The sequence below is a fragment of the Ochotona princeps genome, chromosome 21 (assembly GCF_030435755.1).
Source record: "Ochotona princeps isolate mOchPri1 chromosome 21, mOchPri1.hap1, whole genome shotgun sequence".
In the NCBI taxonomy this organism is placed as follows: Eukaryota; Metazoa; Chordata; class Mammalia; order Lagomorpha; family Ochotonidae; genus Ochotona; species Ochotona princeps.
This window is the reverse complement of record NC_080852.1, coordinates 23,667,411-23,693,285: the sequence shown is the minus strand read 5'-3', so window position 1 is coordinate 23,693,285 and position 25,875 is coordinate 23,667,411. Positions and strand designations below refer to the sequence as shown.

The following is a 25,875-nucleotide window of genomic DNA, read 5'->3' as shown; positions in this document are numbered from 1 at the left end:
AGCTTTGATTCTGGTTTTTTTTTTCCCATGTACTTTGAGCCTATTGTATGTGAGAGATATTGAATAATCAGTACTTCTTATTTGTTGGTTGATAGGAGGGAGCTTCAGAAAATTCATGGAAAATTGAAGTAAAACATACATTTGTTGTAGTTGTAAAAATTTTGAAATCCAGGCATGTTTTTTTTCAAAATGGACATTTTTTTGTGAACTTCAAAAAAGTGGATTTCAAAGCGCTTTATATCAAACTATGTTTATCTTTTTATTTTAAAACTACTTACTTGAGTGGCAGAGACAGGGATGAAGCTGGGTCAGAAAGTCCCTTTGTACTGCAGGGATAAGAGATCTGCCTGCTGGCTGTGGACCCTGCATGGCACTAGTGGTTCACTGGTTGTGTGGTCCCAAGAGGAGACTTCAAAGGCAGGGTAAAGCAGCACCGCCTGGCCCTGCCCAGCTGTGCAGCTCAGCTGGCAGCACAGTGGGAGCCCAACAGGCAGGGCTGGGGCCAGACACGCGGACAAGTGGATAAGTAGTTCAGTGCTAACTCTACCTGTCTCACATGAAACTCAAACACAACTCAAACTTCTCTCCCTCCAGGGGCCTTTTCATTCTCTACAAGGACGGGGATGTCGACAGCCCCGTGGTCCGGGAGAGAGTCTGGCAGAACAGTGACTTCAACTTCGACAACGTCCTCTCTGCTATGATGGCGCTCTTCACGGTCTCCACGTTCGAGGGGTGGCCTGCGTAAGTACAGGGCTCAAACGCTCCCCAGGGAGCTTGGGCCCAAGGCCTCTGTGCTAGAGAGGTGGATGGCAGTCTTTATCTGTTTGCAATCAAGGTGACAAGTGCATAACATGAAATCTTCCATTTTAAGTGAACAATTTGGTAGTACAGAAAAGTCAAGGAAACCCTCCATATAGGGGATGTTTGTCAGTCACTTCTTGGCCCATAGGGGCTCTTCTTCCTCGTTACGGCAGGGTTTCCCTGCAGTGGCCTTCCAATGGGACTCTGGGGTGCATAAAGCAGGAGCATTTAGGTCCTGGGCAGCACCTCTGGATGAGACCGGACAGTCTTTTCTATTCTTCCTTGAGAGGATTTTGTTAGTGTCCCACACAGTCCACTGATCCCTGGGACTTAGTACCAGGGTGTGGCAGGCATAGTTGCAGCTGGACCATTTCGTACACTGAGGCACTCACTCATTCAAAAAATGTGCTCCTAGTCCAGGTCCATGCAGCATTGTCTCAATATAGTTTCTCCCTCGACATGGAGAGAGGATGGTTAATAGGGTGCAGCTGGATGGATGGGAGGAATAACCCTCTAAAGGTCTAACACAGTAAGTTTCCTGTGGTTGACAACAATTAATGGCATCTTTCAGAATAGCTACTGGAGAGGATTTTGCAGGTTTCCAGCACAAAGAAAGGGCAAGCATTTAGCAGTTGCCCCAATCTGGTTCCTACCCTGACACATTATACCTCTGTGTTAAAATTCATACTGCACCACATGTGTACATTGGTCTTGGGTCGCGTACAAAAGTAGCTCCAATCTAGTAGGGACACCAAGGGGTCCAAGCAGGAAGGGAGAAGCTATGTGTCCTAGAGCCACAGAAAACCCAGGCCTGAAGAGTGGCTGGGGTTGGGTGGCTTGTGTGTGATGGTCAGGAAGACAGAAGAAAGCAGAGTACAGCAGACAGGGGATCCCTGCCCTCCAAGGGGGGCCCAAAGGGGAGCGAAACTCCCAGTCTCCAAGGCACTGACCATGGCACTGGCTATTGCATGCTGTGCAATGGTAGCTCAGGGTGGCTACGGGAGGTAAGAGAACAAACTTGGGACCTGGAAGAGCCAAACTCAGCTCCTTGTTCTGCCACTGAGGTGTGTGACCTTGGGTGTTTGGCTCCTTGTCTGAGCATTGACCAAATGGGGTCAACCTTGGTGTCTGTCTTTCTAGAAGGTGCATGAGGACCCCATGAGAGGATGCCCGCAAATGGTGTATGCCCCACACTTGGGGGAAAGTGTTGACTCTGCATTAGAGTGGAGAGATCAACTGAACTTGCCCTCTTCCTGCAAAGAGTTCTGCCTGGCATCTGTGTTCCGGTTCAGGGAGCCTCCCTGCAGTTCTTTGGAACTGCAAGCGGGGTGCTTGCAGCTGGTCTTTGCCATGAACACACAGCTTTCAGTTCCTGCAGTGACTTGTGGGCAGAGCACGAGTCTCCTCTCTGAATAGAAAGGAGCCTGACTAGTTGACTGTGAAAGTCATTCCTCAGTGATGGAATGCCAGGTGCTGGCTGGGTTTTGGAGTGGGTGCCTGTTGCGGTGTGCATTCATTGGGAACAAAGCTTTAAAACTCTGGGGGCATCGGGAAGGTAGTGACTGGGCTGGCCTGACATGTCCTCATGTTCCTCTGCGCTCCTCACCCCCCAGGTTGCTGTATAAAGCCATCGATTCCAATGGAGAGAACGTGGGCCCCGTCTACAACTACCGTGTGGAGATCTCCATCTTCTTCATCATCTACATCATCATTGTCGCCTTCTTCATGATGAACATCTTTGTGGGCTTTGTCATCGTGACATTTCAGGAGCAGGGAGAGAAAGAGTATAAGAACTGTGAGCTGGACAAAAATCAGGTTAAAGTCACACGCTGTTTGGGCTTCCATCCCTGTGCCAGGGCCGAGCACCTGCTCTTCTGCCTTCCTCCCCAGCTCCTGTGGGCCTCCCACCTCCCATCCATCCCTGCGGCTTGGGCCCCATTCAGAGCACGCCCCAGGTGCCCACACGCACATTAGACTTTGTAATAGTGAGGTCCACCCCTGGCCCACTGGTGAGACACATGGTGTGGTCTCATCCCCTTGAGACAGCTCAGTATCTTGGGTGACATGTGTCTGTTCTATTGCAGTTCTCACAGTCCCTGCTGGGAGAGCCTGTCATTCACGGTTGGGACTGAGTTTCTTGACTTAGGTCAGGTGGGGTCATTCTTAACTGTGGGTATGATGCCAAGCAGCCTCCCTTGACCCCTGGGTGCTTGGAGCACTCCCTTCTCCCAGTAAGGAATGACCCCAGCTTCTCCAGATCCTGCTGAATGTCCTCTGAGCATGGGGTGGAGTCCTGGAGAAGGCAGGGTTGCTCTTGATGTGTCACTGCTGACTTTAGGGGAGGTGCCCTGTCACCCCACAAGGACAAGGCAGTTAACTTTCAACTTGGGACTAGATTTGCACTGCCCTTGTTCCTTCTCCATTGAGCCTCTCATTTTAATTAGTCTTGTAGACAGAGGGGCCTTGGGTTGTAGTTATGGTGGCCCCACTCTGTCGGCACCTGCTTTGTGACATGAGGTATGCCCCGCTGCTCTCTGGGGCTTGCCCCCTTATCTGCATGGGAGGATTGAGGAGTAACTCTCAGGAGGTCCCGCTCAGCCCCAGTGTGGTGATGGTGAGGGCAAGATGCTGTCAGGGGAGTTTCCCCTCATCTCTATCTCGAGCATCTCTGCTATGATGCTGCTGCAGTAAGCAAGAACCTCCTGGCCATCAGGCCTCGCAGAGAGGAAGTGGGTGGGACATGAGCAGGCACCCTGCACCTCAGAGGAGTGGGGCAATGTGCTGGTGAGGTTGTAAGGCTCGGCAGGAAGTCCCTGTAGACTCCACCAGTGAGGGCCCCAGGGAGGCCAGGACCAGCTGTGTTCGTGTGTCAGTCCTTGAGCTCTCTGGAGGCCAGGCTTTGAATTCAAAGCCACATTGAAATCAGGGCCAGGGAGTCTATCAGCAGCCTGCATCCAACTCCAGGCAGCCAAGTAAGGCCTGAGCTGGATGCCCCCTCCTGGAGGCTGAGCTGGATGCCCGCCACCCGCCCCACCTCCGGGCTGAAGGATCCACTGAGCTTGCTGCAGGGGATGGAGTGTCTGCTCCCAGGACAAGGGAACAAGCAGGTGTTCTAGCTGAACCTGAGCTGAATTCCCGCTTCCCAGACCATCTCTGCTGACCACAGCCTGGCGGTTCCGAGATACACAATGTGCTCCCGCATGGATATGTAGCACTTACCCTGAGATGCTTACAGTTCAGCCCTCCCAAGGGGTGTCTCCTCTGAGCCTTCTGAGCAGCCATAGCTGCCATGCCTGCCACCATGTGGCCTCCTCTCCTGGAGGGCAGCACGGGTAGGCAGGCTGCAGTCTCCAAGCCACTGGTCCTGGGGAAAGGCAGCAGTCTGGTCCACGCCAGGTCCCCAAAGGCTCTGCTCATTGGTACGAGGAAGCATCAAGCTGTTCCTAGGAAAGGGAATTAATTTTTGATGGTACAAAGCATTTGAAATCTATGTCCAGTTTATCTTTCATAATATGCATTTAATTTTTTTGGAAGACCCCACATAAGCATGGATTTGAAAAAATTTGCCCCCAAAACAGCATATCTTTTAATTTCACCTTCCACACACTTTGTGAAGTTCCTATGTGTGTGCTGCTGGAGCTCAGCAGAGATGGTTGAAAGCTCAGAAATGCAGGTTCCTTAATAAGCAGAGAGTATGCACTCCTCCAGCTCCCAAGGTGGCTAAGCTGACCACAGACAGTGCTGGGGGTCCCGCCCTTTCAGTGATGCAGGGTGACACCCATGGCCCCTTCACTCCTGCTCCCTGGCAGTCATTTTTGCAGTGGCCCACACACCCTGTTTTTGGGGTGCCTTGGGAATTCTCACCATTGTCTCTGTTCCAGGGAGTGCTCAGAGTCCCACTTTCCCTTCCCCACCCTTTTCTGCCGTTACAGCGTCAGTGCGTTGAATACGCCTTGAAAGCACGTCCCTTGCGGAGATACATCCCCAAAAACCCCTACCAGTACAAGTTCTGGTACGTGGTGAACTCTTCGCCTTTCGAATACATGATGTTTGTCCTCATCATGCTCAACACACTCTGCTTGGCCATGCAGGTAAAGATGGAGACAGCTGTGGGGGTCAAGTCTGGGCATTGTGCACAGCCCCCAGTGCCCAGTACTCACAAGAGCAGGGCTGTGATGTCTCTGATGAGTGTGGGCTGTGGTGTGGCTGGCCTCCTGTTCTGGCTGGCAGTTGTCACGGTAGGATTCAAGGTCACTTTGTGTTAGGGACTGGCTGGACATGAGGCCCTAGGTGACACTGTGCTGGAATGTAAGTGAATGTGGTGTTTGGCTCTGCTTCCCGGTTTACCAGGGACTTCCTGGGGTCAGCCAGAGGCTAAAGATCAAAGATAGGGGGACTGGACAGGCACCAGTTTCTGTCCCTGATTGTTACTCCCTCTGCACTGGGAGAAAGTTTCTGGGACTCCCTAAGCCTTGCTGTCCTGTTGGGTAGGATAGGAGAATGTCTCACACCCACATCAGTGATAGTCTATGTCAGGCAAGCCAGTCAGGCACTCGGTGTTGAAAAACAAAACCTGAACCACATGCCTGTTGTTGGAGGCTTTCAGTCCAGGGATGGGGAGTTTCCCAGGTTTGAGTGGAAATGCAGATAGTTCTGCCTTCCAACTGGGCACAAGGATTTCAGTACACTCTAATGGACCAAGTCAAATGACAGTGCGGTGGTGAGCCGTGGAGATGGTCACAAGTTGTGTTACCTGGTAGCTATTGTCCTAGGACAGAAAGTAAAGACCAGGATCTGGAAGTGCTCTTGGCCGTGACTTTAACAAAACAAGCCAAATCTTATTGCTGTCTAGAAAATGGGTCAAAAGATAGTGAGGGACCATGCTTCTGGGACTTTCCCTAATGTAAGAAATCTTCCTGGGTGATAAGGATCGTGTAGGGAACAGCAGGTCTGGGTCACTCTCTGCCTAGAAGCTATCCCTAACCAAATCTACCTCTATTTGTAAACATCTTAGGGGTGTCTGCATTGTGTCTTGGCTGATGGCCAGACTCTAAGCCCTTCCAAAAGAAGGGAGTCCAGTCCCCTGGTCCTGAGCAGAGGACATTGATGCCTGTCCCCTCATCATTTGGTCATCCTCATCTTGTCACAGACCCCTGTGCTTGATGGGCGTTCACTGTATGGCCTCTCAGTGTGGCACAGCTGTTGGGAGGTGGTGGGAGTCCCCAGCCAGGCGAGGGTGTAGGGTCTCGGCCAAGGTGCTGAGCCCTGTGCTTCCCTCTGCCCTCCCCACTGCCCACAGCACTATGAGCAGTCCAAAATGTTCAATGATGCCATGGACATTCTGAACATGGTCTTCACCGGGGTGTTCACTGTGGAGATGGTACTGAAAGTCATCGCGTTCAAGCCCAAGGTGAGTTACTGGCCTCATTCTCCAGAGGCCACTGTGGGTCGGTCAGCCCCAAAGAGGCCCCCCCACTTCCTGCTCGAATTACGCCAAGCAGTGCTAGCTGGGAATGTTGAAACTGAACCAGGGATTCTGTAGACACATAGCGAAAAAAAAAAAAAAAAAAAAAAAAACTCTGCAAAAGCAAAACCTCAGGCAAATGATTCTTAGGAAAAAAAAAAAAAGGGAAGAGAGAAAGAGAGAATTGAGAATCTGTAGAATTGGGGAATCTGCAGCCAGGCTCCTGCCTCCAGCGCAGTGTGCCCTGCCATCATGTAAGGGAACCCTGCCTCGTGACTTGAGCCTTGAGGAAGGATTTGAACCTTGACTGCACAGAAGGAACTTGGCCCCAGTTGTGCTTTGAGATTGGCATGGGCTCCAGAGCTTCCCATGCAGCTTTAATGGCAAGGTCCACTTGCCAGCCATAGCAACTCTCCCGGCCAGCCCTTCTTATGCTTCCCTTAGTAAAATTTCATTTTCCTTTAAGGTACAATATGACATGAAGTATTTGAAATCACATGGGACAACTCAGTATGTTGTGTTATCTTTGAGCCAGAGTGTAACTGCCACCATGGCTGTTGGCAGCTGTGGTGCAGAAAAGAGTAGAGTTCGGTGTCAAAGAGCTCAGTTCTAGAGCTGGACTGGATTCAGATCGCTTCTCTGCCACTTACTGTTTAGAAGGGATCGCCTAGCTAGCTGGTCCATGCCTCTGTTTCCTCATCCATAAAGTGAGGGCACTTTGGTGGTGCTGTGTCAGGAGGCCACTGTGAGAAGTAAAGAATTACTCGGTCAGCAGTATCTTGGTGGGTTCCCTGTACTGCCAGCATGGCTGCAAGAATTGCCACCACCACCATCAAACGCCGGTACTGCCTCAAGCTAAAATCCCAAACTGAGGAGCCAAGCTGAGCTGTGGTCTGTGGGACCCTCATTCTCTCATTCCTAACACTACCCATCGCTCTTAGACACCATGGCAGAACCCAGGGCCCCAGCCACTGGTTCTCTGTTTGTTGGGTATCTGACAAAACTAATTTCAGTAAAACATGGATTAAGAAATGAATGGTTCCCCATACTCCATGGTTCCGTAAGTGTCTAACTAAATTAATTTCTGTGCAAACTTTATCAGATCTTTGTGGACCAAAAAGAAAGGACGTTTGTAAGTGATTAACGGGGGCAGTTGCAGTGGGGTCAAATTCGGCACCTTATACATGGCCAGGTGTTGCCTACTGTGACTTGTCCATATCCCCATCCATCAACATTCTCTCCTTTCCCTAAGCCATCCTAATTCCCTTTGGAATTTTGGTTTGCTTCCCTCCTGCTTCTCTCTCTCTCTACTTCTTTCAACAATATTTGTCAGGACTGGTGGAAAAGGTTACAAAGGCAGAACGTGGCAAGCAACTTGAGAAATGTGCCCGGAAAAACAGCTGGGCACCATTTTCCCAAGTGCCCTGTGCCTTGTCTCCCCTCGCCTGGGGCTCAAGCTCCGAGTCTGTTGAAGGCTTGGCCCGGCCTGAGGAAAGAGCACATTGACGCAGCATGTGTGACCATGTGTGTGTGTCTGCATACCTGTGTGTTTGAGTATGTGTGTTCACATGCTAGGGTGTTGTAGGGATTCACAGACCAACCAGTAAGCCCATGCCTCAGTGGCTGGTTGCTCTCAGTTTGCCCAGTAAAGCTCCAAAGTGAGAGGAGGGTTTGTTGGTGTGTGAGCAGACACTAAGGGGAAATGAGTAAACTGGTTAATAATCAGTACTGATACATCAGAGTCTTTAAATGGGTGATTTCCGCTAGAGATGGAACTGCTTTGTAGTTAAACTCAGCAAAGACATTTCTGTGGCATGAGATTACAACAGATGGTTTAAAAATCTTATCTTTTAAGCCCACTTTTCATAGACTTTAAAAATATTGTTGTGTGTTTATCTGAAAAGCTGACAGAGACAGTTTCCATGCACTGATTCCCTCCCCCCAGGGAGCATAGTGGCCAGGGCTGAGCCGGGGCCAGGAACTCAGTCCATGCCTCTTGGTGCGTGTCAGGAATCTAAGTACCTGAGTCGGCACGGCTGCCTCCCAGGTTCTGCATGAGCGAAGGCTGGAGTCAGATACCTGAGCTGGAAGTCAAATCCACACACTCTAATAACAGGATGTGGACAGGTGAATCACCAGACCACTCACCAGCCCAGAGAATACTTGGAAAAGAGCAGCACAAGTTGCTTGTTTGCCCATGGGACATACGATTTGTTGTGAAGGCACAAGTGCCTGGATGCACTGCAGAGAATCAACCTCCCAGAAAGCAAAGCTCTCAAAAATCCTTCCTGAACTCTCTTCTCTTTGTCCTCTTTGGTGTTCACAAGCCAAGCCCAAGTCAGTTATTTGTCCCCAGAAAAGCTGAGGAGGCCCCTCCTTCAACTCTGGGACATGATCCCATCCATGTGGGACGTCAGTCGGATCTCATGACAGTCCTGTTGTGTGCAAGGTGCTCTGAACCTGTGCCCCATGAGTGTGGACACACGTGCTTGAAAGACGTGGCACCATGGCTCAGGAGGGATGGAGTTGCAGTTGTTTTGTAATCAAATGCAGAAAATACAGAGAAAAAAGACCTCAAGAGTCTCAACCCTGGGGGCTCCACAAGTGATGAGGAATCTGAGTAAGAAACAGCCCGGAAAAATACGTACTCAGTGGACAGAAATAATTCCTGACCACGTGAGAGGCAGGTCCCCAGGAGCTGTGTGTCTGTGACTTGTTTGGAGGTGGGCTTGACCTTGGTTCTACCTTGAGGATGTCTAATGATTGCCTCTGGTCACTAGAGCCTGGAAGAAGGAAAGACAATCTGGGTTTGGGGAAAGAAATCAGAATTTCAGAGCTGTCCTCTACTGCTGCATGGAGCCAGTGTACAGTGGGCCCTGGGTCACCTGGTCCAATCTGTCCCCCAGGACAGGGCCCGTAACAAGAAGAGGGTGTCCTGAGAAAGTCCCAGAAGTCTTCCCAAAGTACGTTTCCCACCTTTCTGGCGTGGAAACAGATGCTGCCTTTAAGCTCTTTCGGCAATCACATTGATGCCAGCTGATTCATGGTTAAGGCTATAGGATGTTTGCATATTCTTACGGTGCTACACTGGGATTTCAATGGACCCCGTCCACTTCTCTCCCTCAGCGCCAAGGCCTCACCCACGCTCCTTCCTTGTGAAATGCATCCTGTGTGCAGGGCTTCCATGCCCCTCTCTATCTCGGGCAGTCCCTCTCTGCTGCCTTCTAAGGTATCTCTCTGCCTCTTCCTATACCCTTGCCTTCCTCCAAACTCCTGATGGTACCAGCCACAGATTGATGGAAGGAGAAAAAATACTTTTCTCAGTCTAATATTCAAAAATCCTGCATGAGGGCCTGGCACGGTGGCCTAGTGGGTAAAGTCCTCACCTTGAACGCTCTGGGATCCCATATGGGCACCGGTTCTAATCCTGGCAGCCCCACTTCCCATCCAGCTCCCTGTTTGTGGCCTGGGAAAGCAGTCAAGAACAGCTCAAAGCCTTGGGACCCTGCACCCGTGTGGGAAACCCAGAAGAGGCTCCGGGCTGCTGGCTTTGTATTGGCGCAGCTCTGGCCATTGCAGCCACTTGGGGAGTGAGTCAACAGACGGAAGATTTTCCTGTCTGTCTCTCATCCTATATAAATATAGGAGATATATATATATATCTGACTTTGCAATGAAGCCTGTCTTAAATCAGAACATAGGATATTTGTCCTTTTGGAGCTGGCTTATTTCACTAAGCCAAAAGGACAAATATCCTATGTTCTGATTTAAGACAGGCTTCATGCAAATTACAAAATAATTAAATAATTTTTATGGTTATGTAGTATTCCATAAAGTAGATGTACCACAGTTTCTTTATTCATTCATCTATTGACAGGCATCTGTTCCATGTTTTCACTATTGTGGATTTCAGGTTGCCTTCTCATATGCAGCTTTCCTTTGATTTGGATATGTATACAGGAGTGGGATACCTGGGTCATATGGTAGGTTGATTCTCAGCTGAAAAGACTGCTTACTAACTTCCATATGGCTGTACCTGTCTATACTCTCACCAACAGATGAGTAGAGCACCTCTCTCCCCACATCCTCTCCAGCAGTTGTTGGTGGTTGATTTCTGTATCTGGGTCATTGTCACTGGAGTTAGGTAGAACCGCAATGGTTTTTGATTTTAAAAATTGAAAACAAACTTGTTTGAAATAGTGTAGCACCTTGGCCCCAAGGCCCATATTACTCCAGTTCAGGGTTTCACATTTCCAGAGTCAGAAAAGTTTCTAAATAGTAGGGGTTACTGCAGATGGAGCTGGACAGATGTGATCATAATTTGACTGCTGGTTCCACTCAAAAGGCCCTGACCCCAGAATTCAGTAACAGTAAAACCTGTCACTGCTGGCCAGCTGGGAGAAGGAGGAGATGGGCCCACGTCTCATCCTCTGGGGCTTTGGATGGGAAAGGGTGGTGACACTGAGTCATGCTCACTTGACAGTGATCTTTTTAAATAGAAGGCTACTGAGCAGGGAGCCTATGTGTAGGATGAGAAGGAGGGCTGGCACTTTCTGCCTCTCCTGGACTCCTGCCAGGGCCACCTGCTCAGAGCCACCTGCATCACCTCAAGCCTCCTGTCATCTGGATCAGGAATGTCATGAGAGTGAGGACGTGGGCACAGTTTTACGAGAGTGAGACATTTTCTGGAGAGCAAGTCAAAGTTCCTAGCAAGTTCCAGGACCTAAAAGAAAGACAAAGTCCCTGTCTGTCCACGCACATGGATTTATCCACTGCAGTGCCCAGGCTTGCTTCTGGAGAGAATAGCATTATAGGCAAATGGTCCTACTGATAATGCAAGTCACACAGACAAATCAGGCACATCCATAGTCAGAGAGGAGATGAGAGAGGCTGTTCAGGAATAAAATCACTAAGAGGGAAAGGGTGACATCCCGCATGCACAGGGTGAGTTTAGCTTCAGCAGATCAAGAGAGAGGCAGAGTGTGCCATGGACAAACCACATCGTATGCTCCAAATAGCAGGAAAGAAGGTAGGATGCTTGGCTTTTCTGTTTCACTTTATTTTATTTGAGAGAGAGAGAGAATCCTGCATCTACTGATTACTTCCTAGTGCCTTTAAAGAGCCAGAGCTGGGCCAGGTTGAAACCAGGAGCCTGCGACTCAGTGGATGACAAGGGACCAAATACTTGAGCCAGCATGTATGTTAGCAGGAAGCTGGATTAGAAGCAGAGAATGGGATATGAGCACCTGACACAGTACCTTATAACCGTCCCGCTCAGGGCCAACCCCAGGGACATTGGGTTTTTTCTGTGTGTGACATATTCTGGAGGTTTTCTTGCTGTTCATGATCAGGACTTTGATGAAGGCATCCATTCATCCCTAGAAGACTCCAAAGCTGTCTTGAGCTTTAGAGTTGCTGCTCAAATCCATGAAGAGAGGTTGAGGTCTGTGTAGCTACCAGCTAGAGACTGCTTGCTACCTCTTTGCAGTGATGCCAAGAGAACCTAGCACGTTTACAGTGGGAAGGGAAGGGGGGGGTGCTTCTTAGAGGGGAGGGAAGGCTGAGGTGGTCAGAGAGCTGCCATTGGTTGGGGAAATCATATTTGGGAGGAGACTCAGAAATGAACGTGTGCTAGTTGGAGTTCCCGTAAGTGTGTCAGGAGGGATTTGCAGCAAACGTGACAGATATGCCTACTCCGGTTATCATGATGGTCGACACGTCCACGTTTCCTAGAGTGTCACCAGAGGCTGCTGCTGCTGAGCCTGGGTATGATCACAGGCTCTCAGGACCTGACACTTCAAAGGACCTGCCGTCCTGTGTTTCTTCAAGGAGCAATCAGAGCACCCAGTTGTGTGCATGCTGGACCGCTCTTAGCGTCATTCAGCCCAGGCTGCTCATGCCCAAAACCCATTTGGACTTCTTGAGCAGACTCGATGGGTCCACCACCCCTCCCATCCAGGGCTTCCCAGAGATGTCAGGAAATAACAGACACAGATGAGCACCTGCTGATCCCAGCAGATAAAGCAAATACATGTGTTGTATACACATGACAGGGGTCGTGATTTCAGAATCATGCCAAGGCAGGAGAACCTGATCAAGCAGAGCTGGCTGGCCAGCAGGTGCAAGTAGGTGGAAGATGGTGCTGTAGCCACGTGTCAGACACTAACTGCATGAAAGATTCTGAGCTGGATATGGCAGTGGGTGGTTGGAGGCAGAGAGCAAAACATGTCTTCCACATGATGAACCTGCAAGCAAAGACCTGAGGCTCAGAGAAGACCCAGAACGGACTTGGCATCCATGCCAATGGAGTTCCAGGAATCAGGAGGACCAGGAAGGTTCCATCTGGTAGCTGATGTGGCTCTGATCTTGAAGGAAGAAATGCGTTGGGGTAAAGAATTGGAGTTACTGGGAAGCAAGGACCACAGGCATCTGGGGATGGTAGAGAACCTGGCTATGTTTTTGAAAGGTGGAGTGGAGTCCTCTTGGCCTGGAGGATGGCAAGAAGGGAAGAGAGCCCGAGTTGATTCAGGTGCAAGAGGGAACCAGTTTGGGGGTCCCTGAAGGCCAGGAGGAACCCTCTATTATCTTCTCATCCTTCTGTACTCCTTATCCACATGAGGGTACTTTACAAAGTTGGTGGAAAATTGAATTAACTTTATCTTGATGCCAGAACAGTTTGGAATCCACACGTGGTCTTTTCATGGAATGTGTTTCTCCTGAGCTGTTTGAAGACCCCTCCCAACCCAAGGACTGGCTTCAGCTTCCCTGTGCAGGGCTCCCCTGCACACTGCCATACCTTTTTCCTGTAGGCTGGAACCTCCTCATCTGTGTCAGCTCGGCTAGCCTGGGAGTGCACTGAAGGCAGGGAATGCTGTTGCCGTCCCGCTGTGGGGCATAGCCTCCTGATGCTGACTGGGCCAGTGAGGCTAGGCAGGGGTTGCTGGATGAAGGGGCACAGGAGTAAGAGCAGGTACAAAGCCTCGTGATGGTGCTGTTTGAGTCCAAAAAGAGGGCAGGTGGGGAGAGCCTGATCCTTCATCAGTCCATGACGCGTAGGGCCCCCACCCTGCCCAGAGACCACCTCATATCTTAGCGTGTGTGTGTGTGTGCGTGCGAGCATGTGTGCACATGTGTACAGGTGCACAGCCATGCCTCTGCGTCTCTTCCCACCAGCGCACAATATTGTTGACTTCCCTTCCCTTGGCCGCTCCACCCAGTTGCCCTGGGTGCTGTGGGGCCTTGGAGGAGTTTCTCACCCAACCTCCCGCCATGCTCGGTGTGATATTTTCCTTCATCCATGCTCATGAACATCTGCCCCCGCCTGCTCTGTCCAGGGCTATTTTAGTGACGCCTGGAACACGTTTGACTCCCTCATCGTCATTGGCAGCATTATAGACGTGGCCCTCAGTGAAGCAGATGTGAGTATGCAGCCACCACGGCCGCCCACCTGCCTGTGCCCCTCTCCTCTCTCTCTGCACATTCTGCTCCTGCCCTGCCATGACATCACCTGGACAAGTCACAGATTCCCCAACTGCACTTGATTGGAAATTAGGGTTTGGCTCACAGGAGCTGTGGGGATGAAGCCTTTGAGGGTAGAGGTCATGGGAAACACAAGTAACCTTGAGGCAGACTGACCACCACACAGCACTCACCCCAGTAGGCCATGTGAGCTGGAGGGGGGATTTCATGTTGTTATTTGCTGTGCCGGAGGGGTACCCAAAGTGACATGGCTATGATGTGTTTGTTGTACAGAGCAGTTCTCACATAGTCAATAGCATAATGCTGGAGTGTGACCCTTTGATAACACTGTCCTTCTCTTCTCTCTTCTCCTTGTGTTTCCTCTCCTCTGTGGCTTACCGAATGCTTGCCCTAACAGCACTATTTCACTGATGCATGGAACACTTTTGATGCCTTAATTGTTGTGGGTAGCGTCGTTGATATTGCTATAACTGAAGTAAATGTAAGTAGAAAACTTTGTGTCCTCTAATGTAGTATTTTTGTGGAGTCTGACATAGAAGATGCTAGAAGCCTTACGCCATGAATCATAGACACATATTTATTTTCCTAGACCCAAGCCAGTTTGTCTCCTCCCCTCCCTTCCCCCGATCTCATCACTTTCTCCTTCACTTTCTCCTGAAAAAAAAAAAAAAAAAAAAAAAGGAAGGCGTGTGCAGCCTGGCCATTTTGGAACTGAAACCATATCTGGAGAGATGTCAGTGAAGTCCCGGCCTGGGCATTCCAGATGTGATCATGCTCAAGCACTGACTCTGTGACCGTAGATGGTCACCTGACAGCTGTGAGCTTCAGTTTTTCTGCCTGTCAAATGGACTTAAAAATGTGTGTTATAACCTGTGGTCCTGTGAAGGCACAGGAGGGAGACCCCCACAGCCACTTCCTGAGCACGAGGCCACAGTTGCTAATGTCCCCACCTGTACCCTGAGTTTGACCACTGACCCTGGGGACCCAGGCTCACCTAAGACCAGTGCTGATGTGCTGGGAGACTGCTCAGACCTAGGGCCAGGTTGTTCATCAAGTCCCTTGGTGATGGAACCAGTGTACAACAGAGTGGAAGGGGCAGCGACATGCCCCAACCCTCCCCCAGATGCATGCTAAGGACTGCCTTCAACACTAAGAGAAAGGCAAGTGGCACCTCTGGCTGAGCTGCTCTGGTCTGACCTTAGCCTAGACCAGAAGGCCGGGGGTGCCGGTGTACGGGGCCATGTTGGCCTGTTCTGATCCAGTTCCTCGGTGAGTCCCAGTGTTGTGTGGGGTGTGCCTTGCAAGAGGGGGACAAGCAGAGCGTGGAGAGTGTCATCTGGGTGGTGCTGGCTTCTACTGCAGCCCTCCATGTCTGCCCCTCCAGGCTAACGGCCACCAAGCTAGGGGTTGGCAGGTCAGTCCAGGTGCCCAAACAGCCTGTGTCAGAGGAGGAGAGGGAGACCTCTTCATGCTCCCTCTTTGGGGCTAGGGCTAATTCTGAGGTACAAGCAGTGGGACTGCCACCAGCCAGCCAGGCAATCCCCAGACCTGGTAGTCACAGCCCAAATCAGAACTGGGCCTTGGACCGATGGGTCACCTGGGTGAGTACTCCTTGCCCTGCCTGCCTCACAGGTATGTCCTAGTGAGCAAATGATGTGAGTACCAGGGAAACTGTGCCTGAAAACCCCGGAGTGTGAGGGAGGGGCAAGAAGGTTATTAAGGCAGTTGAGAACTGTGGTCACGTATTGCTGAGAGAGTGACTTAAACCTCTTCAAAGACCACACTGAGCCAAGATGCTGCAGAGGCATCCTCCTAGATGTAAGTGCCCGCACCTCCGAACCTTCCAGAGCGCAGATTGACAACAATTCCACTTTCTGTAAAGTGGTCCGTAGGTCCACAGTGAAATGGCCACACAGCACTGTATGAGTGCTGCTTAGCCAGAAAGCAGCCCAGCACCAATGGAACAGCAGAAGCATCCCAGCTGGCGCTGCCATGGGCTGTGTGTCAAGCTTGTGGCCAGGCACTGCCTGTTGCTCACCACAAAGTGAGAAGGGCCACCCACCCTCTTTGAGGAATATTTGCTTTGGTGTTTTGGACCAGACCCTTGTGTAAGTCAGATGATCTAAAATAGAAGTGAAAATGCAGACAGCTGTGATCAGCAGGTTCCCCACCCCTCACCCTGGGGTGCGGTAGGGAGCATCAGTGCTGTGATGGGGCCAGGGTTTGTCACCAAGGAACCACCTAGCTTTGTCTTGCCGACCCTGCTGCTGGCTGGTGGCTATGGGGTGGGTGCTCTCAGGGACAGCACGTGCCCAGCTTCCGGGGTGCTTCGCCTGTGCTGAGGCTGAGCCTGCCTTTCCCGTGGCACCCTCGCCCTTGCATCAGGGAGGATGGGAGCAGCCCCACCTGAGATCTTTTGCTTGGGTCTGAAGTCAGGGATCTCTGCAGGCCTACACCCTCTCCCGCCCATGCAGATGGAAATTCTCTTACTGTGTGTGTGTTTTGGAGTGACTTTTTCCTTAGTCAGCTGTAACTGAGATTTCCTCAGCCACAGCAGTGCCAGTTCCCCGCCCTGAGCCAGTAAAATTACCCCCAAAGAGGGATCTCAGTGTTTTTCAGCTGGGCCATGACCCAGGAGAAGGTGCAAGACACCTCGCTCCTCACGCCCACCATCTCCTGTCTTCTTGTATCCACCATGAACAGGGCCTGGGCTAGACTCTAGGGAGACACAAAGATAAACAAGACTGGGACCCTTAAGCTCTGACAGTATAAACATGTAAGGGGAGAATGCCTCCTTTCTGCACCCTTCACACACACCAGGGCCATGGTGCATGTCACATCCTTGGTGGCTGTGTCCCCTGAGCTCCCAGATAAGCTGAGCATGCACACCCCTGGTCTCTTGGCTGGTTTCAGCTGCCGTCCGTCCTCCCCTGTTGCAGTGTTGAACCTGCTGTGCTGTCTTCCAATTCTGCAGATGTTTGTTTTCTGCTGCCTAATCGATTTTCATGTTGGTTTTGTTTTTAGAAAATTGTAGCGGCAAGTATACAATAAACCTTTATGCGGTGAAGGCACTGTCAGAGCAAAAGCACTTCTTGAGACTGTATACTTGATTTTGGCTTCCCCACCTTGGGTTTCCACTGAGTTTCACGGGACTTGCTAAGGATCATTCATGGTCATCTAAACTGTTTCCCCTCCTAGCCTTGGGAGTCTGGCTGGGACCCCCTCGGGCTGTCACACATGGCTCTGTGACTTTGCCACTGTGTTCTTCTGCAGTGAAGGACCCAGCCCAGAAATGAGCACCCAATCTTGCCTTTGGATGGTCCTTGGCATTGTCCTTGCATGCTCACCAAGTCTTCTGTACCCAGCGTCCCTTCCACCTCCCTCTCCCTGCTTGCTTGCCATTTGGTGGCTCTTCCTGGACTGTCAGAACGCTGTCAAGCTGCATGAGGATTGGGCAATGACTGCCGGGCTCCCATTGGCCCCCTTTGTCATGCCTGCTTGGTCCTTTGGACAATGGAGTGATCCAGCCATGCGTGTTCCTGGGCGTGGACATGGCTGGTGCTGACATCAAGTCTGTCTGCATTGTCATTATAGCTCCAGAGATAAGCCGCTAACATGGAGGCCATGCTGCCATGTTAATGTCGGAGCATGTAGGATGTCAGTAGGGACCTCACTCCCACACACCCATGAATCACCTTTGTTGTGTCAGGTGACCCCACCTGAGGCCAGGTAGCTGCCTTCTTGATCCGTGGCCTGATGATTCACAGCTCCAGGTGTAAAGCTAAAGGATGTGACCTTGCAGGGTTAGGAGGCTCTAGTATGGTCATCTCAAATCCTGAGAAGCTGTAGGATTCTCTCTGTCGAGGGCTGATGTACCAGCCCCTAATGGCTGTCTCTGAAAGCTACCTAAGGAGCCAGTCCTCCCCCTAGCCTCAGGTTCCCTGCAAGTGTCCTGTGGGTGGTCCCTGAACCCGAACACAGTGTCAGCCCTCTCGTGGTCAGCCATGCCTCCCCTGCCCTCCTAAGGAAACTGGGGATGGACTTCACTCTCAGTGTCCAAGTCCCAAACCTTCACCAACTCCAAAAGAAGTTGCTGCTGAGCTGAGGCCACCTGGTTAGGCTTTCTGGGCAGCCCCATCCTCTATAATATGCTTGACTGTGCCTGCCCTGGCCTTGCCATCACATGAGTCAACCTGGGAGCACAGACACACCCCAGACCCACTGTACAGTAACCCTGGAGGTGGGTCCTTGCTCGGAGTCAGCCCACAGATACCTGTAGTCTGGGCCAAGCCATCCTGGGGACCCTGCCAGTGTGTGAGATGTTCTGGCAAATTGCACCATCACTTCTCCCGCCCCTGTGCTGTCATCCCCCTCAGGCTCTAACCAAGTCCTCCTTGCCCACTGGCACGGAGGGAGAGGCGTGGGGAGGCCACAGGCCACACCAGGGTGCATGCAGCTTGGAGTGGTTTGTTGTCTGCTTTCTTGCATGTGGTGCTGCCCTGTCCCTCTGCAAAAGCTGCCTCCTCCTTTTTATTCTCTTTTAAAAGAACAAAAACAAGAGAACGTGAATTCCACAGGCCATGACTTGTCATCCCCCCGAAGAGATCCACAGAAAAGGAGACCTGCAGTTTGAAAGTCAGTTTGGCTGCCGGCTCTCACGTGTTCTCAGAATGGAGGTCATGAGCACACAGAGTAACGCATGTGTGGGCCAGCACAAGGAGCTTGGGGCAGGTTGTGGCTGCAAGGACCACTGACTGTAGTCGCAGGTCCAGCACACATGTTCCTGGGCATTCAGTGTTGGGTCTCCAGCTCGATGTTGTGTCCTGGGAGTAGACAAGCACACTCCCACATGTGCTCACCCCCTCACAGCAGGCCAGCTGCATTAGCACAGTCTTTAGGGAATGGATTCCTTCATTTGCCAAAGTCTGGATATTTGATTTTTTAAAGAAAGAGGAATAAAGTAAAGCTGACCCTCTAAGGAGATGTGAGATGATGGAAAAGGAAAACAAAAACTCTGACTTTCCCTAGGGAAGTTCCTTGCAGAGTTCCCATTCTGAGCATCACAGGGAAAGTAGGGGACCACTGTTCAGCTCCAGCAAAGCCTGCTCAGCCCTGAGTTGAGACTGGCACACTTCTGAATTCTGCTTATCCCTTGGTGTGCCTGGGCCCCTTGCTTTCCATGAATCTTACAGAATATCCTGTTGGAGCTCATTTCTTGGTAAGAGTGAGGCTGCAGAGGCAAGTCCTCTGCCTTCCCTGTATCTCCAGGGGGAGGAAGTGCCCCAGGCGGCAGGAGTACTTGTGCAATAGCCCCAGAGCCATATGGTCCACGCAGCTTCTCTGGGGTCCTCCCCACACTAACTTCACCCTCTTCATCCATTCTCAGTAGACCGGATGTTGGGATGGAAGTTGTAGGGAGGAGGAAAAGGGCCCATCCCATCCTGACTGGGGTCAGTTTTCTGATCCTGTGGAATACAGAGATTGCCTCCCAGGGATGGCCAGAGTTTGCCTCCAAAATCCTTGCATTCTCTGCAGCACTTAGTATCCGGCAAGTACAAGACCCCAGGCTGGTCACTCAGTGGAATGAGGGAGCTCCCTGGCCTTCCTGGGAGGGGCAGAGCAGGACAGTACCAGCCATCACACAGTCTGCATCTGGGGGCTCGCAGGACCTCAGACGAGACAAAGTGACCTGGTCCTCGCCATCGCTTCCCAGGAGTGGGGCAGAGTAGGACTGTCTCCAGTCTGAAGACAGTCAGCCTGGCAAGTAAAGCAGGGAAGGCTTGTATAAAGAAGCCAGCCTCCCTCCCCCTGCCCTGACATCACTCCTCCATGGTCCTGGGGACACATGTGTTTTGTGAACCACAGGTGGTTGCTCCGTTCCTTGGAGTTAGGGCACCAGAACAAGCAAAAAGAACCACCTGGTGTCCCCAGAAGAAACAAAAACACATCCTGTACATCCATCATTAGGGCTGCTTGGGACCAGCGTGTCCATGGGTGCAAGTTAGAGAGCAGTGACATGTGCCTGACCTTGTCCATGGCCGTCAGCTCCAAGTAGAGCTGCTGGTGTTTGCTTATGGAGGGAGCAGGTGTATTATCCAAAGCTATCAGCCATACTCTTTTTTTAAAACAAGGTGAAGCTATGTCCCTGAGCCCCTGCTCCCTTCCCAGGTCATTAATCCGTTTTCACTCTTTGATTTCTTAAAGCCAACTGAAAGTGAAAATGTCCCTGTCCCAACTGCTACACCTGGGGTAAGAACAGTGACTGAGTCCCCAGGGGCTGGGCCTGTTCCTTGAGTTCATCTGGCTCCTTTGCCTCCTCCGTGACTGTCCTTCCCGAGCGGTGTCTGCAGTGGTTTGCCTTCATTGTCAGTGTCCAGCACCCGTGGCCAGCCCAGCCTACACCTCTCCCACTGTAGCACACGTGGACTTGCATGTCTCTGTGGACGCAGTTCTCCACGCCCTGTGTTGTTAGCATGTCACTGTCTTTTTCCCATCGTGCTTTGTGAGATGAAGAGGCCCTAGGCACACACTTCTTTAGTCCTTACCTCTGTCACCTTCACATCTGTTGCTGTTTTTTCTGAAAGTGTTGCATGTTCTACTTTCCGTTGGGTTTGATCTCTCCATGATAACCCTTCAGAACTCTGAAGAGAGCAATAGAATCTCCATCACCTTTTTCCGTCTTTTCCGAGTGATGCGATTGGTGAAGCTTCTCAGCAGGGGGGAAGGCATCCGGACATTGCTGTGGACATTCATTAAGTCCTTTCAGGTAAGAGCCGGCCCCCCGGGGGTGGGTCACAGGTGGTTTGTGTGGCCCCCAGAGGTTGCAATTCTGTCTGCATGACAGGCAGCTGCAAAGACCCAACCCAGAATCCTTTGCTTGCCTGGAGGAAATGGAAAGGCCCTGGAGCGAAGAGGTAGATCTGGACCACATTTCTAAGACAGATAGAGGCAAGGCATCTCCGGACCCTTCAGCCCTCCCTGGAAGCCCAGCAGTCTCTCGCCCTGCTGCAGCAACCCCCATCTGCTTGGTGATTCTAGGCGGGAGTCAGAAACCCCTGTGCCAGAAATGGTATATTGTCACCACTCCCTGGGTTCTTCGGTCCCTAGAGTTCAGGACATGGAGGCATAGCTCACGTCTCTCTCATCACCTGTGAAGCTTCAGGGTGCGGTAGCCCAGTTGTGATTTGTTCCCCAACAAAGCCCACATCTCCTGTCCGCCCAATGTCCTTGCACCAGATCTCCCAGCCCTCTGGGCAGAGTTCCTGTAAGAGGTGAGGGATGTAGATGGTGGTTAAAAGGTATACCCATGTAGGGAGTTGAATGTGCACACATGTTAGAAGGGGAGCCGTGCATTATCAATTCTTACTTGACCATTTTTTTAATTTAAAAGTAACAGGTGGCCCTATAAACTAATGAAGCTATCCAGGAATAAAGAGAGAAAAGTTCAAATCTGCCTCTCACCCGTGTCTAGGGAAAGTAGGGCTACTATTGTAGGAAGCATTTTTCTGTGGTGGGACTTGAGCAGATATCGAGGAAGAGGGCATTGGGCAGAAGAGAGGAGAGCTGACACTCAGGGCAGGGCGAGCCCAAGCTGTGTGCTGGGGGAGCAAAGTGGAGGCCACTGGGAACAGCTCTGAACACAGCAGGGCAGAGGGGTCTTTGGGCCGGAGAGCAACCATGAAATCCTCCACCTTGTCCTTACTCGGAGTACCAAAGCTTGTGTGTGAACGACTCCAGAAATGGATGAAGTTCACGTAGAGGTGGCATTCCTTCTCCTTTAAAAAAATAATTACACTTACAGTTTTATTTTCATTTTATTGGAAATTCAAAGAGACAGTAGAAGACAGCTTTTTCTGGATCTCTCCATCACAAGTCTCATAACCCAGACTGTGCCAGGCTGACACAGCCCAGATCTTATGCAGGTCTCCCATGCAGGAGACAGGGACCTAGGTACTTGAGGCCTCTCCTGCTGCCTCTTGGGGTGTGTATAAGCTGGAAGCTGGAACTAGATTCGGTGCTGAGCCTCAATACCAGGCATCCCAAAGGGCATCTGAACCGCCCTCCACACCCTGTCCCTTTTGAAGAATTGCTTTACTTTGATAAGAAAATCATGTCACAGAATAGCAAGTGAACTGTAGCTGTTGAGAACTGTAGTTACTAAATTGTAAGCATTTGGTGACCTGGGAAGAAAAGCCTGGATTTCTGCCCACAGGACTCTGCAGCAATACAGTGGTCAGAACTGTGCCACTACACCAGGCCAGGCTCGAGGTGTGCATGTTTAAGCAAGATGTTTTGCATTCTGCACCAACAGCTAGAAAGTGATTCTTGTCCTCCAACCCAGTAATCCCACTCCCAAGACTTGATGCTGAGGAAATAGTCCAGCAGAAACCAGGTTACTTTACATAAAGATCTCCTTATACAATGTAATAACTCCCCTCCCCGCCCTGCCTTATGCCTTCCATATCTTGGAATGGTATCTTGAATGGATTCAGCAATTTTCACTTTACAAAGGGCCACCACTGATGAATTTAAACACGATTTAAAAGGAATGGAGTTAGAAATGTGTGCAGCACGTGGTATTCCTGGACAGGAGTATATACCCTGCTTATAACGCAGTCACACTCCGTGTGCTGGTGCTTGTTGTCCCAGGCTGGGGTCTGAAAAGTTCTTTATCATTGTCAGGGTCATTTCAGTGTAGCCCACAGAAACCAAGAAGAGCAGGTGGCTCTCGTTAGTGTACAAAGGGGCAGGGTTTCCTGGGGTGCCGCCAAATCACAAACCTCGAACAAAGATCAGCCTCAAGCAAAAGCTAATGGGAAACCTTTTACTTTGTCCTGACAAGGGAAAAAGAATTCAGGGAGGAGCTGCTCCCTGGAGGAATAGCCTCCCTGAGAAGTCCTGGGCCAGGGCTTTGCTAGCCAGGGGGAGGGATGTGTCCAGGGTGCAGCAGAAGAGGGAGGCAGATGGTCCCTGGTGCCCATCTGTGTGAATACCCCACACCTTCACACCTTGCATGTTCAGGATGTGACAGCAGTCTCCTCCATTAGTGCTCTGATGAGGAGGTCCTGAAGACGCAACGCAGACTGGCTTCTTGCTGCACTCCTGTTTCCTGTGTGTAGTGGCCTGGCCCCGCTGACTGCAGTGCTGCCAGCTGCACCCTCTTGGGTCAGCCTCTGGCAGACACCCTGGAAAGCTCAGTGCCTCCGTTTCTGCCCTTTGCCTCAATTCTGCCTTCTTAGTTACATGCCCTCTTTTGCAGGCTCTTCCCTATGTCGCCCTCCTCATCGCCATGCTATTCTTCATCTACGCAGTCATCGGCATGCAGGTAAGCGCCAGCCACCTTTCCCCGAGCGGCCCTTGCAACTACAGGCCCACGTCTGTGGCATGATGTCCCATGGCCATGTGAAGTTAGAGTGACAAAGCATGACCTCTTAGCCAGGTGTCTTGGCTGCTGTAGAGGTAAGAAAAGTTCCCCTGGCTGAGACAGGACCAGAACGTGGAAAGTTCAAACACGCCATGAGAAGTCACTGCCATGGCTCTCCAGAGACTGAAGAAGGGCAAAGTGGTTGAGAAAGTTGATGTTAGCAGTGGAAGAGGAAATGGCACAGGAAATGCAGCCGTACTTGTATGTGTGGATGTTGTGTTTTTGGTTACTCCAAAGCTACTTGATAATGCAAACTCTCTTGGCATTCTGGAAAGTTTCATGTTGTAACCAAGGGAGAGTCTCACTTGAAGCATTTCCAGATACTATGGTTGAGGGCTCATCTTGGACCATTATGATAATTTTAAATGATTTTGAAGGTGTTCTTTGTCATTTGAAAGATCTTCTAGCAATTGGTTTACTCTCCAAATGCTGGTAATGAGAATGCCGCGGTCGGAGCCAGGAGCCTAGAACTCTGTCTTTTGCGTTTGAGTGATAGAGACCCAAGTCCTTGAACCATCACCTGCTGCCTTCCAGGATGCATTAGTCACAGGAAGTTCAAAAAGGAGGTGGCAGGACTCAACCAGGCACTCCATTTGGTATGTGGACATTTCAATATGGGATGGAGGTATCCAGAGTGTCCACGTTCCCACCAAACACCTGTCCCAGAGTAGGTGAGCTTTGAAAAGCATTGGACCAGGCTCTTCCTCACTCCCAGCTTTAGGAGTTAAGAGACTGCAAGCTGCTTCCCACTTCTCTTTGGGTTGGGGAAAGTGCTGAGCCTTGAAAACTAAGAGAAACCAAGTGGCTTGGGGACAAGGATGCTGAGCTAAGGGAGCTGTGGGGAGGACAGCCTGTGACTCTGGCCTCTTGTGACTGTTGGGCCCCTGCTGGTTTTCTGTTGCTACAAATGCCATCTTTCCAACAAGGGAGGGATGTGGCTGAGAAAAAGGTAAAGTGATTGCCGGGACAGAGCAGTGCCCATGCCAGGGATTAGTTTTTGCCCTAAAGGCAAAGATACAGTTGCAGGTCTTCAGAATCTCTTACCAGGAGTTATCAAGCAAGACTCGTGTAACTGAGCAATGTGTGATGCTGTGTGTCGGTGAAGGGTCTTTAGTGATAATAGGTTCTGTTAAGCACAAAGCCTCTCGGCCCTCTGGCAGCTGCAATGAGTGCCCCTGAAGTTTCCCCAGCAGGCATTTGCCAGGCATCACACTTTTGTAAATTAAGCCTGAGTCTCATAAGGAAAAGGATGGATTTGCCTATTCTTGCCCTACAGACAAAGCCTGCTGTGCTCCCTGTAGCTTTTAAACCCCAACCCTCATTTCCAGCCCAGCCTTTTTATTTGTCCACCTGCTGCTTATCAACCCTAGAACACCTGTCCTGTGTACCCCTGCCCAAGGCATGCTTCACCCTCCTTATTGCCTAACTTTCACTCAGCCTTCATTTCTGGGCTTACATGTCACCTACCCTACAAACCTTTCCCAACCCCGGAATCCCAGCCTGGGATACATGAGCCTGCTGCCCAAGGCCTGTGCGCCTGGACCATCTCTGCACGCACCGTGCAAGGGCTGGAAATGCTGCTGCTGCCTGCCTGCTTCCCTTGGCATCTCTCTGTTCCTGTCTGCTCCCAGGGTTTAACCTAGCATCTTATTTGATTTGGTGAGTGTCCCAGGTACCCTTGGATAGCCATAGTTGATGTTGACCAACCTGAGTGAGTTCTAAAGTCACACATGGGAGGATGTGCAGACTAGCCACGGAGATAGCAGTTAGGAGGCCTTAGCCCTGTCTCTGAGTCTTGGGTTTGATTCCTGGCTGTGCTGCCAGCTCCAGCTTCCTGTTAATGCAGACCCTGGGAAGCAGCAGTGATGGCTCAACTAGTTGAGTCTGTGTCTCCCTAATGGGAGACTCAAACTGAGATCCCAGCTCCTGGCTTTGGCCTCGCCCAGCCCCACCCAATGCAGGCATTTGGGCAGCGATTCATCTATTTGTCAGTGTTTCCTTGCATCATATTTACCTCTGGCTTTTTGGTATAACAAGACCTGCTCTTATTTCCTGATAAATTCTCGGTCTAGATGTTTGGGAAGGTTGCCATGCGAGATAACAACCAGATCAACAGGAACAACAACTTCCAGACCTTTCCCCAGGCGGTGCTGCTGCTCTTCAGGTGATTGACTTTGGGCTGTGTTTTTCATGTTCTTAAACAGAGACCTGGCATTTTGGGCACAGGACTATAGTGGGTAACTCAAACCACTCAGAGCACATCAACCAGAGCTTCATCTGCTTAATAGCTGGCAGGGCTCCCACACTATCAGGAATACTGGGGTATGTGTCTAAGCAGGGGATTGCGCAATTAAACACTGCCAGGGGGGGAAGGCTTGAGGAGAACCATATAGAGGCCTTTGGTACAGCCAAGGAAGAATGTCCTGAGCGTTAAAATTCCAGTTTTTATGGGATTTGTTTTAACCCCAGTTAACTTTGTAAACAGGCTACTTCTTAATGAGGAAACTGTCTAGAAATCACAGAAGTGATTTCTAATGACTCTAGAGATTGGATATAAGTCATTTGTGAATTAGGTTATTTCTAACTCTACCTCCAACAAAATTAATCAGGGCTAGGCATTTAAAAATTAACAGCGTGCATGCTTGAAACAGGAAAGAAGAACAGCATCTATTTATGCTGAAAGGACTGGTGTGTATGCATCCAGAGA

At 50.7% G+C, this 25,875-nt stretch overlaps 1 protein-coding gene across 7 annotated transcripts in view; it reads left to right on the top strand.

Annotated features, from left to right (window-relative positions):
* Positions 1 to 25,875, top strand: part of CACNA1D (calcium voltage-gated channel subunit alpha1 D) — a 301,559-nt gene that overhangs the window by 242,454 nt on the left and 33,230 nt on the right. For 3 of the 7 annotated variants that reach the window (XM_004581552.2, XM_058678996.1, XM_004581551.2), the window contains 8 exons: positions 595 to 741; positions 2,415 to 2,616; positions 4,734 to 4,892; positions 6,101 to 6,211; positions 13,600 to 13,683; positions 20,382 to 20,510; positions 23,004 to 23,069; positions 25,241 to 25,332. In XM_004581552.2, the coding sequence (XP_004581609.2) occupies positions 595 to 741; positions 2,415 to 2,616; positions 4,734 to 4,892; positions 6,101 to 6,211; positions 13,600 to 13,683; positions 20,382 to 20,510; positions 23,004 to 23,069; positions 25,241 to 25,332 (990 nt within the window). Of the gene's footprint in view, positions 1 to 594; positions 742 to 2,414; positions 2,617 to 4,733; positions 4,893 to 6,100; positions 6,212 to 13,599; positions 13,684 to 14,141; positions 14,226 to 19,948; positions 19,994 to 20,381; positions 20,511 to 23,003; positions 23,070 to 25,240; positions 25,333 to 25,875 lie in introns of all 7 variants that reach the window. The other 4 variants (XM_058678997.1, XM_058678998.1, XM_058678994.1 and 1 more) reach the window with 3 other exon arrangements.